The 14,626-nt window shown below is 46.1% G+C and overlaps 1 protein-coding gene across 2 annotated transcripts in view; it reads left to right on the top strand.

The window, feature by feature from the left end:
- The window catches only part of MARCH3 (membrane associated ring-CH-type finger 3), a 155,051-nt gene that overhangs the window by 138,971 nt on the left and 1,454 nt on the right, over window positions 1-14,626 (top strand). For both annotated transcript variants that reach the window (XM_018050700.1, XM_005682688.3), the window contains one exon: window positions 8,714-8,923. In XM_018050700.1, coding sequence (XP_017906189.1) covers window positions 8,714-8,923 — 210 coding nt within the window. The remainder of the gene's footprint in view (window positions 1-8,713; window positions 8,924-14,626) is intronic.

Raw genomic sequence — 14,626 nt, 5'->3', positions numbered from 1 at the left:
TCGAGCCCATCTTTGCATGAAATGTTCCCTTGGTATCTCTAATTTTCTTGAAGAGATCTCTAGTCTTTCCCATTCTTTGTTTTCCTCTATTTCTTTGCACTGATCACTGAGGAAGGCTTTCTTATCTCTCCGTGCTATTCTTTGGAACTCTGCATTCAGATGGGTATATCCTTCTGAAGGTATTTCCTTCTTTGCCTTTCACCTCTCTTCTTTTCACAGCTATTTGTAAGTCCTCCTCAGACAGCCATTTTGCTTTTTTACATTTATTTTTCTTGGGGATGGTCTTGCTCCCTGTCTCCTGTACAATATCACAAACCTCCGTCCATAGTTCATCAGGCACTCTGTCTATCAGATCTAGTCCCTTAAATCTATTTCTCACTTCCAGAGTATACTCATAAGGGATTTGATTTAGGTCATACCTGAATGGTCAAGTGGTTTTCCCCACTTTCTTCAATTTAAGTCGGAATCTGGCATAAGGAGTTCATGATCTGAGCCACAGTCAGCTCCCAGTCTTGTTTTTGCTGACTGTATACAGCTTCTCCATCTTTGGCTGCAAAGAATATAATCAGTCTGATTTCAGTATTGACTATCTGGTGATGTCCATGTGTAGAGTCTTCTCTTGTGTTCTTGGAAGAGAGTGTTTGCTATGACCAGTGCGTTCTCTTGGCAGAACTCTGTTAGCCTTTGCCCTGCTTCATTCTGTTCTCCAAGGCCAAATTTGCCTGTTACTCCAGGTGTTTCTTGACTTCCTACTTGTGCATTCCAGTCCCCTATAATGAAAAGTACATCTTTTTGGGGGGTTAGTTCTAAAAGGTCTTGTAGGTCTTCATAGAACCATTCAACTTCAGCTTCTTCAGCATTACTGGTCGGGGCATAGACTTGGATTACCATGATACTGAATGGTTTGCCTTGGAAACGAACAGAGATCATTCTGTCCTTTTTGAGATTGCTTCCAAGTACTGCATTTTGGACTCTTTTGTTGATGACATCCATGCTTAATCAAGTGTTCAGCTTTGGGGACTTCCCCAGTGGTCTAGGGAGTTTGAGTTGTCTACTAGTCATGTAAGTGGAGCTGTGGAGTGGCCTGCTAAATATACACATCTGGAGCTTTGGAGAGAGGCCAAGGCTGGAGATTGGCATTTCGGGTCATGAGCAAATCATCTACGAAGTTTTCGTTTGAGGTGCATTGCTTGCAGCCGGGGTTGATGGACATTTGAAGCGAGCATCTCCTTAGCTTCCCCGGAGTCAGAATATCCTTCTAAGCAGCTTCAACTGTCCTGGAAATTCACTGACAGACTGCAAAGTTCAGGGACTTAAAACACTGGTGGGAGTTTGTTTGCTTTTGTTTTCTGATATGTTTCAAGTTAACTGAAATGTGTGATTTTTTAGTTTCATCTTCAGTTCTAAATTATGCCGAGGACCTGTCACATGTCTTCTGATCTTTGCACTGCCCCTTTCCCATCGCAGCTCTCTGGGCAAGCCAGACAGCTCAGTGCAGGCTGTGTTGTGTTGGGCTTCAAGAAGAAGCCTCGTTCCAAGAAAGGCAAGCACTTGGTGAATAACTCTACCAAGTGTCAGATTAACAGGAGACACTCTGGCAGATAAACCCAAGTGAGTAAACATTCTGAGATCAGGCATTCTTTTTTCTGTTTTTCTACCCTATAAATTTGTTATGGTTCTATCGGTTATTATCCCTCCTATCAGTTTCTTTCATTTTCATGATGGTTTCTCATTAAGGAGATTCATGGGGAAGGTTGTAATCGATCGGAGCTATTAGCCACCAGAGTGTAATCTGGTTCCAGTACAAACTGACCTGCAAAATGTCCTGTCCACCTTGGGGATTAAAGCCGATTAACTCAGAGTCTGGGAGGCAGAATCTAATGTCCTGCAGCACTGCACCCCCTCACTCCTCCCCAGCAGTAAGGGATTTAACAAATTGACACTGTAATTAGAACTGAACCAACAGTTAACCCACCTTGCAAATAACCACTAGTGCCTGGCTCAGCTTGGATATCCATTTACAGCCAGTGAATGACACTGTGTCCCTGGCAGTGGAATTGCTGCTTCAGTTCCCTCTGCTGTCTCGGGCCCTACACTGCTTATTACCGTGGAGGTTTCTGTTGTGTTTCATTTGGTTGGTTGTTTGGTTGACTTTTGTACCTATTTCCAAGAGTGGATTAATCTCACCACTTGGGAACAAGCCAATGATTGGAATGAGAGCCCCACCAAAAAAAAAAAAAAAAAAAGCCAGCTCACTGCTAGGGCTTTCAACAGTACAATCTCTCTGCTTTATGATGGAATCAGAGAACAAAAGTCAGGAAGGTGCCCCTGGCTGCCCACATATCCCCTGGCAGCCATGTAGGTGGGCCTGCCAAGGCAAAAGAGGCCATACAAATGAGCATTCTCCATCACTGACCTCTGCTCTTAAAAATACAACTAACCACCAAGTACAAGCTGAGGACTAAGGTCCAACTAAAGAGTCTTTAAGAATGACATTTTAGGGAATTTCCTGGCTCTCCAGTGGTTTCACTCCAAGCTTTCACTGCAAGAGCCCCAGGTGCAATCTCTGGTTGGGGAACGAAGATCCCACAAGCTGCACAGACACCCCTCAAAAAAAAAAAAAGGTGATTATTTAGCTACAAAAACTGTCCACAAGCAGCAGGATAAATTAGTTGGTATTTCACTCCAGGGGAACCATGGAGAAGGAAATGGCAACCCACTCCAATATTCTTGCCTAGAAAATCCCATGGACAGAGGAGCCTGGTGGGCCACAGTGCACAAGATCACAAAGAGTCAGACATGACTGAGTACACCAGGGGAACCATAGGTAAATATTCCTTCTTGCAGTAATAGAACCAGTTAAGGCGCAGACCTCTTCCCCCTCTCCCCTTTATCCACGCACCCTTCCTACACCCCAACCTTTTTTATTTTTTGAGAATGGACAATAGGAGCACAAGCTTTGGAGCTAGACTACGTAGATCAAGACAAGGTCAAACTTCTATAACTTATTTAATTTCTGCATGCCTCAGTTTCCCTATTAATATAAAATACTAATGTTAATAATGGTACCTCTTTCAAAGGTTATTGAAGAGTGGATAAATTACTACATGTAGCAGATATGATAGTGCTTGACATATTGTAAGATCTGAGTTAACATGTAAACATAAGTTACTGTCATTCATTCAGCCTCCGAATGCTGAATGTGCTATGAAATGCCAGTGATATAAAGGTAAGGGCCACCTCAAGTCAGTGGGAAGACTGGGCATACAAACAAACCTGCCGTTCTGCCTCTGTCTGCTCTGTACTGAATGTTTGGGACACAAAGATGCTACTACACATAGGGATAATACTTCATGTTAAATAAGTACAACTGGTAAGAGAGAGGCAGAAGACATATAAAAAGCAAAAGATGCAATTGAACAATAGTTGAGATCAATCTTTTGGCTATTATGAATTAAGCTAAAATGCATGATAATGTAGCTGAGATTAAACACCCAGAATGTTGTAGTGTGGTAAAAGAATTAACATAGAACAGAACAGCAGCCTAAGCAAATTTTATAAAGTTACCATGATAACATCTGGCCAGCCAACCATTCAGTTACGTGATGTACCAAGAAAACAGCAGAACTTACCATATCCCACCTAGCCGAAAATCTGCAAAACATCTCATGTGTGCACTTGCAGGTGTATACACATACACACACACTCATTCATGCACACATGCAAATATCACTTGGTGCAGAAAGAAAACATAAATATGGAAAGCAAGGATCAGACCAGTGAGGCTGGTTTCAATCTCAACCCTTGCTACCTATCGTTAGGTACATTGCTAAATTCTGTTCCCCAGTGTTTGTATCTGTAACATGGGGAGAATGTTAGGAATCCTCACAGGGTTATTGTGAAGACTCAATGAGCTATTGCACAAAAAACTCCAAATATCTAGCACTGGCTTGCCCCAGCCTTGACTCAGTAATAGGTTATTTTATTGCTTTAGTTTGCTGTGTTCTAAACACCTGCCTCGCCTGACTTCCTCCTCTCTCTTCATCTCTCTCCCTCCACCCCCCCCCCTTTCCTCTCTCTCTCTGAATGTTTTGTACACAACTGTACAGGTAATCCATGTTCATTTTAGAAAAACATAAATATACATACAAAAAGGAAAAAAGTTAAAGACCATTCTGATTCCACTACCAAGAACAGCAACTGTTTTGCTAGGATCCTTCTGGTCTTTGTCTATGTAAATTCACTACATCTATATAAGTATAAATGTTCATCACTACATATATAGGATCATACTGTAATTCTGTCTAGTAGGATTCTTTTCTTGTTCAACAATATATCATGTCAGTAAATACAAAATATGTTATCACTTGAGATTACTCCATAGAAGTCTGTTTTAAGAAAATTCCATATTGTATTTAGACAATCCTCTATTGCTGGAACTTGAGGCAAAATCACATTCTCTCTGTTACAAACCCTGTTTAAATATCCTGTATCAACTTTTTGGACACACTGGTAGAGGGTCTTACCGTGGCACAAGGCGAATTTTTCCTCAACAACAGATATTGCTAGTGGTCTTATTCACGGGCCTGCATTTGTGAGAGATAAATTATACTTAGGATTCTGAAGAAGTCACAGATTTTAACATAACAGTACCTATTTGAAGAACTTCATACTAGGCTTCCCTGGTGGTCTAGTGGTTAAGAACCTGCCCGCCAAAGAAGGGGTCATGGGTTCAATCCCTGGTTTGGGAAGATCCCACATGCCTCGGAGCAACTAAGCCAATGGGCCACAACTACTGAGCCCGCGTGCCGCAACTCCTGAAGCCTGCGTGCCTAGCGCCTGCGCTCCCCAACAAGAGAAGCCGCCACATGAGAAGGTTGCGCACCACCACAACCAGAGATTAGCCCCCGCTTGCCGAAACTAGCGAAAGCCCGAGTGCAGCAGCAAAGACCCAGCAAAGCCAAAAATCAGTTAAGTAGTTGATTTAAAAAAAAGAACTTCATACCTAAACACGACTCAAATAATACAAAGAGTAAAGTGAGCAAAAAAAAAAAATATATATATATATATATACACACACACACACACATACAGTGTTAATAATATGCAGAATCCAGGTCCTGGTGGTCATAGACATAAAAAATGACCCGGAAATTTTTTAGGAATATAGAAGGTCAAAGAACAATTAGAAAGTAGGAAAGTGGGAACAATAGGAATTTCTAGTTTGCCTCTGCAGTTTATTGTGCATCAGGCAGAGTTCTGCAGTGATTCATAATCACCTCCTTGCATACCTGAGTCATTTCAGTGAGCAGTGTCAAGGGCCACATAAAGTGCCACTGCTGCTGCTAAGTCGCTTTAATCGTGTCCGACTCTGCGACCCCATAGACGGCAGCCCACCAGGCTCCCCCGTCCCTGGGATTCTCCAGGCAAGAACACTGGAGTGGGTTGCCATTTCCTTCTCCAATGCATGAAAGTGAAAAGTGAAAGTGAAGGTGCTCAGTCATGCCAACTCATAGCGACCCCATGCACTGCAGCCTGGTCCATGGGATTTTCCAGGCAAGAGTACTGGAGTGGGTTGCCATTGCCTTCTGCTGCATAAAGTGCTAAGTTAGGTTTCATAAAACATGTTCAGAATTCCCAGAACAGAAACTGGGGAGGTGCAGGGGGGTCTTAGTCAATGAAGTAAGTTTGTCTGTGCACCTGTCGCAAATTTATTGAGAAACTACTATGTTCCAGGAAGTGGGGGCACAGAGAAAAACAGGCCAGCTTCCCAGATCTACTTCCTGGGAAAATCTAAGCTACGGGGGGAGTCAGGTTGCTGCTAGGTCAGCACTAGTGTTTAAGCATCTGGATTTCTGAATGCGTTGCCACTTCGGTTTTTAAATATTTCACTGGCAGGACATCTGAACAAGAGTGGAGAGACCCTGATCCCCTCTCAGTATGACCCGGAGCAGTCACTCTCCCTTCCTGAGCCTCTGTAAAGTAGGGATAACAATATCTCGTTGCTACTCTCCACTTCACAGAAATATTGCCAGTATTTAGATAAGAAAACATTAATTACTAACAGCTCTTTGAATTTCTTTGAAGCTGCTGAGACGTCTGAGGTAGCATGACAACACGTAGTGAGGTTACTACTGTTTGCACTTGATCATTTTGGTATTTGTATTAAATTCTATAACACTGTTTATGTTCACAGACAAGCCAACTCCCCATTATCTATGTTTTAATATTTATCCAGGTCCACTTTTGAACTGAGGTGACTTCTTTCAGCGTCTCGGCCGTTTTTAAAGTGGAATGTCAGGGAGTTCCTTGGTGGTCCAGTGCCTAAGACTCTGCACTCCCAATACAAGGGGCCAGGGTTTGATCCCTGGTCAGGGAACTTGATCCCCCATGCCACAACCAAAGGTTGTGCGTGCTACAACTAAGACCTGGCACAGTCAAATAAGTTTAATTAATTTAAAAAGTGGATTGTCACTGGAAAGGGATAATTTAGGCATTTGGGGGCCCTTTACTATTTGCCTCAGGCAAACATTCAAGGAAAGTCTGCTCCTTCCTTGAACAGCAAACTGCCTTCTGTCCCTCTGAGCTTCCACCTCTTGGGCTCACTCTTGAGGCTTCTGCTGGCCTCTACACAGCTGTTTCCTGGTTCCCTCGCCCTCTTTGCAGCTCCCATGTCTTCTGGGTCTGCCCTTGATTATAGCCTTCCTTCTCTCCAATCTCCCCTGTCTTGGTCCCTTCCCTCCCATCAATGATTTTGAAGGAATCACTGTGCTGGCCCCTTTGGGTAACTTCTCAGCAGCCCACAGCACTGCTGGCTCCTGAAAAGAGGTGGAAGACAGTCAGCCAGCGTCTCTCCCACCTCACCTGAATTCTTCTCTGGACTCCTTGGCCTCTGTCATTGCTAGCTGGGGTAGTGAGATGAGAAATTACTTGGGCACGTTTCCATGCTAATCTGAAGGAAAGCATCCTGGCCTTGTCACCAATATGATAACTGACATCGATACATAAGCATGACTTTTCCTAGATGGATTATGGAAAACATCTCAGCAGACATTCGGTAATTCCCCAAGTGGGAGGACAGCCTTGTTCCTATCCTGCGGGAATGCTCATCTCTAGTCTTTCAACAAGCTGATGTTTTCCCCACCCTTTTTGGAATTGGTTCAGTCAAGATGGTAGCACAATTAAGATGTCAGAAAGTGAAGTCGCTCAGTCATGTCCTACTTTGCAACCCCATGGACTGTAGCCTACCAGGCTCCTTCATCCATGGGATTTTCCAAGCAAGAGTACTGGAGCGGGTTGCCATTTCCTTCTCCAGGGGATCTTCCTAACCCAGGGATCAACCCATTGTAGGCAGATGCTTCACTGTCTGAGCCACCAGGGAAGTCTAAGATGTCAGAGACAGTCCTAAGTAGATCTAGGCTCCTAAAATATAAGGGAAGGGGCATTATGGAGTTCATGGAGTAAAGGTGAGTCTCCTTCCCCAAGAGCACCCTCAGTGACTGACTAGGACTCACAAGACCCAGAAAAGCTCTTATACTCATGGTTACAATGAATGACAACAGAGGGATACCAATTAAAATCAACAGAGGCAGAAGGTGCTGGGGCAAAGTCCAGGAGGAACTAGACACAGGCTCCCAGATGTCTGTTCCCAGCAATATCACACAGATGCCCCTAATTTTTATAGCAGGAGTTTATAACAACATGTGCAAGGCATTATCAACCATGGATGCGTCCAGGGCGTTTATTAGGGTCAGTCACATAAGATATGCAGTGCCCGTGTGAAAGTCCTCAGCTACTCAGACTCCAGCCCCTGGAGCAAAAATAGGTGTTCAACATAAATCACACCATTGGCATAAACTATCTGCTTACCCTGGCACCATGTGGCCCAAGGCCTCAGACATACAAAAACACGCTTATCAGGCACATTATCACAAGGATTTAGAGCTCTTTTCTTTGGAGAAGGCGATGGCACCCCACTCCAGTACTCTTGCCTGGAAAATCCCATGGACAGAGGAGCCTGGTAGGCTGCCGTCCATGGAGTCACGAAGAGTCAGACACGACTGAGCAACTTCCCTTTCACTTTTCACTTTCATGCCTTGGAGAAGGAAATGGCAACCCACTCCAGTGTTCTTGCCTGGAGAATCCCAGGGACGGGGGAGCCTGGTGGGCTGCCGTCTATGGGGTCACACAGAGTCGTACACGACTGAAGTGACTTAGTAGCAGCAGCAGCAGAGCTCTTTTCTTAGGAGCCAATCTTAGAAAAAACAGGTGTTGGAAATGTGCAGGATTTGAGCAATGTGGGTGCAACATGGGCATACTAAGTTAACCCTTTCCTGTACACATTCCCAGGGTCGACACAGGAAAGCTCTGGCACACTACAGCGCTTCCTGCACCTCAATTACCTTTCAAAGATAACATTCTCTCTGCCTTCCCCATAGGGTCATTGTGATTCATAATAATCACTGAACTCTTCAAAACCAGCAGGACATCTACAGCAAGGATGCTTTTATTGTTATTACTATTATCATCATCACTACTATTGATGGGACAGGGCTGGGAATGAGCTCTTACTGCTTCCACGTAATCTCAAAACAGGTCAGAAGTGCCTTCTCCAGATGCTGAAGACAAATACAACCTCCAGAGTAGCATGTCTCCACCCCTCCCTGGTGTTTAACCTTGTCCCTGCTTTTCTCTGTCTCTCTTCCCCTGGCAGTGGCTCAGAAACCCAGGTCCCCAGCACGAGAAGCGGACTCTGTTTGGAGACATGGTGTGCTTCTTGTTCATCACCCCGCTGGCCACCATCTCGGGCTGGCTCTGCCTGCGGGGCGCTGTGGACCACCTGCACTTTAGCAGTCGGCTCGAAGCCGTCGGACTGATTGCACTCACTGTTGCACTCTTCACTATTTACCTCTTTTGGACACTAGTAAGTATGGCCCGGAGCCCGGGGATTGCAGCCGGTGGGAGCTGGCAGCACCCGCCTGGCATGGCTTTCCCTCTTGTCTGTAGCTCATCTCACCTGCCTGGAAGCACGAGAGCGTTAAGTGCTGGCAACAGTGATTCGGGGTGCGTGTGTGTGTGTACATGTATGTGCACTGCTGGGAAGAGCAGATGAAGCAAAGAAAAAGCCCCAGCTTCTGAGAGTTCATCAGTGAAAGGCATACACGCTGGGCATTCCTCCCCTCTCACAGCCAGGCACTCCTCTGCGAGCAGGCCTGGCATCTTCTTTCTCTTGTTCATGCTCCTCGCTTTTGCCAGGATTGTGGTATACGATGTACATGATGAATGACGTGCTTGGCCGCTGTTGCTGTTGCTGCCTGCACAGATCATGAATCCTCCTGCTGGTTATTTTCTTCGTTCGTCCTGACAAGGCCTAAAGTCTTTGTTGGACGAGGAGATGCACTTCGCCTGCTGATTATTCTGGGTTGGGACATTGATTCTGCTGCCCATAAAACCACTAATTCATCTAGCTGAGAAGCTACCACTAAAGAAAAACCATTTCCCAATAAGTGTTCCTGCTGGATAGACAGAAAAAAATTTTAACCCTCTCTGGTTTTTTATTGTTTTAATTAACCTCGTGGTTGCTTGGGTACCAGTTGGCAGCGCCCACAGAGAGGGGGCAGCGTTTGCTCTCTCTTGATGCTTCCCTGTGAGACCTGCAGGGAAGAATGTCATAGTCCTCTAGACAGTTTTCAGAAACCGGGCCCCCCTGCTTCCCGGCATGTGCCTGCTCATCTCTAATCCGAGCACGCTCCGTTGTTATTCAGTATGTGTTTCCTGTCTAGGCTGTCCCATTCGCATCTCTGCAGCACAGTGTCAGCATGCGAAGCTTATGGTGCTCACACCTGCTCCCTTACCCTATATCCCTACCACGCTGACCACAACCCCCTGCTCACTGCCCTTCCCTCTTGTCCAGCTCTGTGCCTCCTCTCAGGTGAGAGTTTCAGATGCTAAGTGGGGGATGCATTTCAGTCTCAGTAAAAGGGGCATGACTTGAGCCGGGGTACATAAGGAGTATTTCGGTGCTTGGAACTTTATGGGAGTCTTCTGGTTAAGGGAGGCATTCATTTTCCCAGCCTAATAAAGCCCTTAGTCAAAACTTTAATTGTCTCCTCTAAACATCTACGCTTCTAAACTGTGTCTTGATTCAGTGTGAATCAAGCAATCAGGCTGACTCAGAAGCTGCAAGGACCGTGTTGTGGGAAGAGAATTAGAAATAAGAAACTAAATTGTCTGTCCACTACTGTCTAAGTCCTGCACCACCCTGGAAAAGTCATTTTGCCTCTCTGAGCCTCAGTGTCCTCATCTATAAAGTGGGGATGAGAGTCATACCCATCCTACCAGCTTCTCCTGGCCTTAGGGGATTGATGTGAAAGCGTATGTGGGAGAGCACTTTGGAAAACAATTAAGTGTAAGTTTTACCGTGTTTGGAAGTTTGCTAGTCTCTCATTTTTCTTGTACAAGTTCCTAAGATGAAGGTTGAAAGAAGATGTAGTCTTAAACGCTGGACATTTAAATTAAGTTAAGGCCTTTTTGAAAATCTGCTTTGTAAAGCATACACTTACCTAACAGGAAAGGAAAAGAAAAAAAAAAGAGGAAGGAGTGGGCAAAAAGAAGGAAAGAAAAAAAGAGATTACCTACAGAAAAATGGTCGTTATCCTGTTTCATCTCTCATCTCAGGTGAAAGGAAGGTTTGGGTGGGAAAGGTCCCTGGAGTGGCTCTTGCGGGAGACTGATGGCATACACCACTCTAGAAATGCTGCCAAGAGGCAGTGCTGCATGGTAAAAAAATAAAATAAAATAAAAGCACATGCCTTCAGAATCCAAAGGCTCTGTGTTTAAACCCAAGATTTAGCATCCGAATAGCTGTGTAACTTCAAACAGGGTCCCTAACCTCTCTGATCATCCCTCTCCTTCCGCTGACCCCTGGCTCAACTGTTGTGAGGATGAGGTGGGATGACTTCGGGAACATCCATGGGGCACTCAGCAGAGGCATGGGCTCTCTTCCCCCAGCTGCTGTGCTCCTCCATCTCACACTCTCCCTCCCCTCTCTATACAACGAAGAGCAACTGGAGGGAAATACGGGCGTTCCTCCCCTTTCGTGTGAAAAACTCACAGTGGCCACAGCTCAGCGATAGGTTACTGAATCTAGACTCACTCCTTCCCAGATAAATGCTGTACTGAGCGGGCCTGGCAAGAGCCTTAATTCAGAAGCTGACAGCACTTGGAAACTGCCCTCCAGCAGAAACCCATTGTAAACAAGCTGTCAAACTTAAGGAGAATATGCTGTGAAAATGTCTTAGATAAACAAACGACGGTGTCAGTCCCAGCCCGGCTCTCCCCAGAGGAACCTTCCCAGAAGGGCCTCGCCGGCGCTGTCAGAGGGACCCACACCCGCTCTGCTCAGAGGTGCATTTGGAGCCCAGCGCCTCCACCGGGGCCCAGGCTTGACAGACCCAGGGAGTTCTGCCTTCTGGAATCCGCTCCTCTGACACACACAGGTGTCTGACACCCAGGAGGCCAAGACCTCGGTCACCTCCACCCTGACAGCTAGAGGGAAGAGGTGCCCGGGAAACATCGCTGTGCATGCCACAAATCATTTGAAGTCCGTGGACAGGCACAAGTAGGTGAGAACTGAGTCCACGTGAAGAGTTCAAAAAGTGTCCACAGAGGATCTGCATTAGCCCAGTGTAGCAGTGACCACCACCCCCCAGGAGGTCCTGCCATCTACTGAGTCTCGGTGGCAACTGATTAAATCACCAGACGGAAGGAATGAATGATCCAGCCCTTCTGGCTGACTCCCAGTCCCGTGGGTCAATCATTTAAATTCTTTTTACAGAGGGGAAAGCTTGAATAGAATGCTGTCCTGGCAAGGCTCACGGTGGGTTCAGACACACCCTAAGGGTGTCCGGCAAGACCTGGTGTGGCTGACTCAGTCCCTCACCGACCTCTTGCCTTCCACAGGACCATCACAGATCAGAGGTCAGGCCCCATTCTGGGAAGACAACTTCCACTGCCCTGGCCTCATCCATATGCTTCAGTCACACCATGAACTCCAAAGAGAAAGGGCAGAATCAAAATTCCTAATGAGATTTCCCAAATCATGCCATGACTTTACAGCAAACGTGCGGCCTCAGCCAGTCACCTCCCTTGGGGAGCTATTGTTGTTTCGTTTCTAAGTCGAGTCTGACTCTTTTGTGACCTAATGGACTGTAGCCCACCAGGCTCTTCTGTCCATAGGATTTCCCAGGCAAGAATACTGGAGTAGGTTGCCATTTCCTTCTCCAGGGCATCTTCCTGTCTCCTGCATGGGCAGGCTAATTCTTTACTGCTGAGTCACCAGGGAAGCCTCTTGGGGAGAGGTGATGCTAATACGCGCCAGCCCTCTGTGTGCCGTGCACATGACCTTCCCTGTGGCCGGAGGTTAATAAATAGCCTTTGGATGAAAGAAATGAAGACACTTCAAGAAACCCATCCCATAAAGAGTAGTTTTTAGAATAGTGGTCCTGTGCTCTTTCTTCCTCCTCTTTCTTTAAAACCTCAGAAATTTAAGAAGGATCTAAATGAAGGTCCCAGTGTTACTACTGCCATAGCTTCTTTTTCCCTGTGTTTATTTGTTTCCCTCACTGCCTCTTTGTATCTCTAAATCAAACCTGCCTTCTTCTTCTGTTCCACTGAGGGGAGGGAGTGTCTTGGCGCTCTTAGAGACCAAAGCCAGGGCAACTGCAGACCCATGATCCCTGTGCTCTGCACCTACCTTCATTGTCTCTGACGCAGCGTCATCTGCACATGATGCTTTCTTATTGATTGAATTCGCCTACAGACTGTGGTGGTGAACAGCAATTAAGATAGATGAATGCGTAGTAAGGTCTCACTTGTTTGTCTGAACAAGTGGGTCTTATTTTTGTACTTCCCAGCCAAGGAACTGAGAGACCTCCTAAGGCTTGGACTCCCAGTTCCTCGAAGCAGTGCTTCTCAGGCTTGATCGTACATGCGAATCACCTGGGGATCTTGTTAAAATACATGCTCTGATTCCCTATGTCTGGGTGGAGCCCACAACTGTTATATTCTAACAAGCTCCCAGGTGGTACATCCTTCATGGCCACACTGAGAGCAAGGCTTTAGAGGAAATAGCCCAACCTCTCTTTTTCTTTTTCCCCCCACCTTTCTGTATCTAAGGTGCGTTGCAAAATTATCTTCTTTTCAGATTTAACCCGCCAGAAATAACAGGCCTAGAACACTAACATGTGGCAATGGCACTGTGCAGCGTGCTTTTTATCCATTATCTCTGATATCATTATTCACATTTTACAAACGAGGTATCCCACTGCCTGCCTCCTACTGCGCGCAGCTACCGCTTTGCCCGCGCTTACTGAACATGCGCAGTTCATTACCATCACGACAGAGGGACTAGGTTTCAAATCCAGCTTTCCTGTAATATTTCCAGATCCAGATTTCTTGTACTGCCCCAGCTCGTCTTTAGTACTTGTGTGTTTCCTACCTCTTCCCTGCCCTTTGCCCTGATCAGCACGTTTTCCAGCCTGCCTCTTACCTTCATGAGTAGCACCAGGCAGCAGCAGGACAGAACAGATATAAGAGAATCAAGCTTTAAAAACAGAAAAAGAAAAAAACCCCAAACCTCTGATCCACTCTGGCATGTTCAGAGCCTTTTGGAGAAAAGCACATCTGTGTGAGTTTAAGAGCTTACATTTTCATACTGAAATCTCTCTGGCATTCTGTCTGTGGCATCTGCTTTCTACCCTAGGAAATTTGAGTGAGTGGCCTCGGATTTCATGATCCTTCCATGAAGACAGGCCCTTTCTGATCAAGAGCCTGCATTCTCTTCCAGAAATACTGAGCTCAAACCATAGGATCAGTCCACTTTGGCCAACAGGGACCATTGTACTAGGGTCAGCATGACTCAGCTACCCCAGGTGGTTAAACACTCTGTACCTTGAATAATTTGTCATCCTGAGGTCATGGGCGCCTTCTTCGCCAGCACTTAACTAGACATCTAGATATACTCAAACTAGAACCTATACTTCCACTTTTAAAGGCAGTTTATACATCTTCAGAAGAATTGATTCTTTGAATTTCCTGGGAAAATTGATAAACGCTTTTCTCCAGTCTTCTCCAAAGCAAGCCATAGAAGCAAGCAAGCTTCTTCGAGTATGTTTACACCAGAAGCAAGCACTTTGGGGGCACAGTTATGTCACAGTTGATGAGGCATCTACTGCTCGTGCTGTCGTGTATTGTGTAAGAGAGGCCCAAGTCTAAAAGTGGTGTTGCATTTGGAAGATACAGGATGTGTATTCACTCATCCATTCACTCGGTGGACTTAACTGAGCAACTTCCCAAGCACCAGGCACTGTGACAGGTGCAGAGCACGCAAAGACGAATGCAACAGAAGCCCCCGCCCTCAACAAGATGCTTCTAGTGCAGGGAGAGGGCCAGGCCAGTGGTGTACAGGGCACTGCTGCCATGCTGAGGTGGGTGCAGACGCTGGCTCAGGAAGAGCTGCTCGGGGGAGCTGGTGCCCACGCTGCAGCTTCTCCACTGGAAGCCATGGAGCTGGGGGCAGTGGGGGTCGCTCACAGGGGCTGCCAAGTACAGTGGTGCAGGTTGTCCC

The sequence above is a fragment of the Capra hircus genome, chromosome 7, assembly GCF_001704415.2.
Source record: "Capra hircus breed San Clemente chromosome 7, ASM170441v1, whole genome shotgun sequence".
Lineage (NCBI taxonomy): Eukaryota > Metazoa > Chordata > Mammalia > Artiodactyla > Bovidae > Capra > Capra hircus.
The sequence above is the reverse complement of the archived record's forward strand: the minus strand, read 5'-3'. Positions and strand labels throughout refer to the sequence as shown.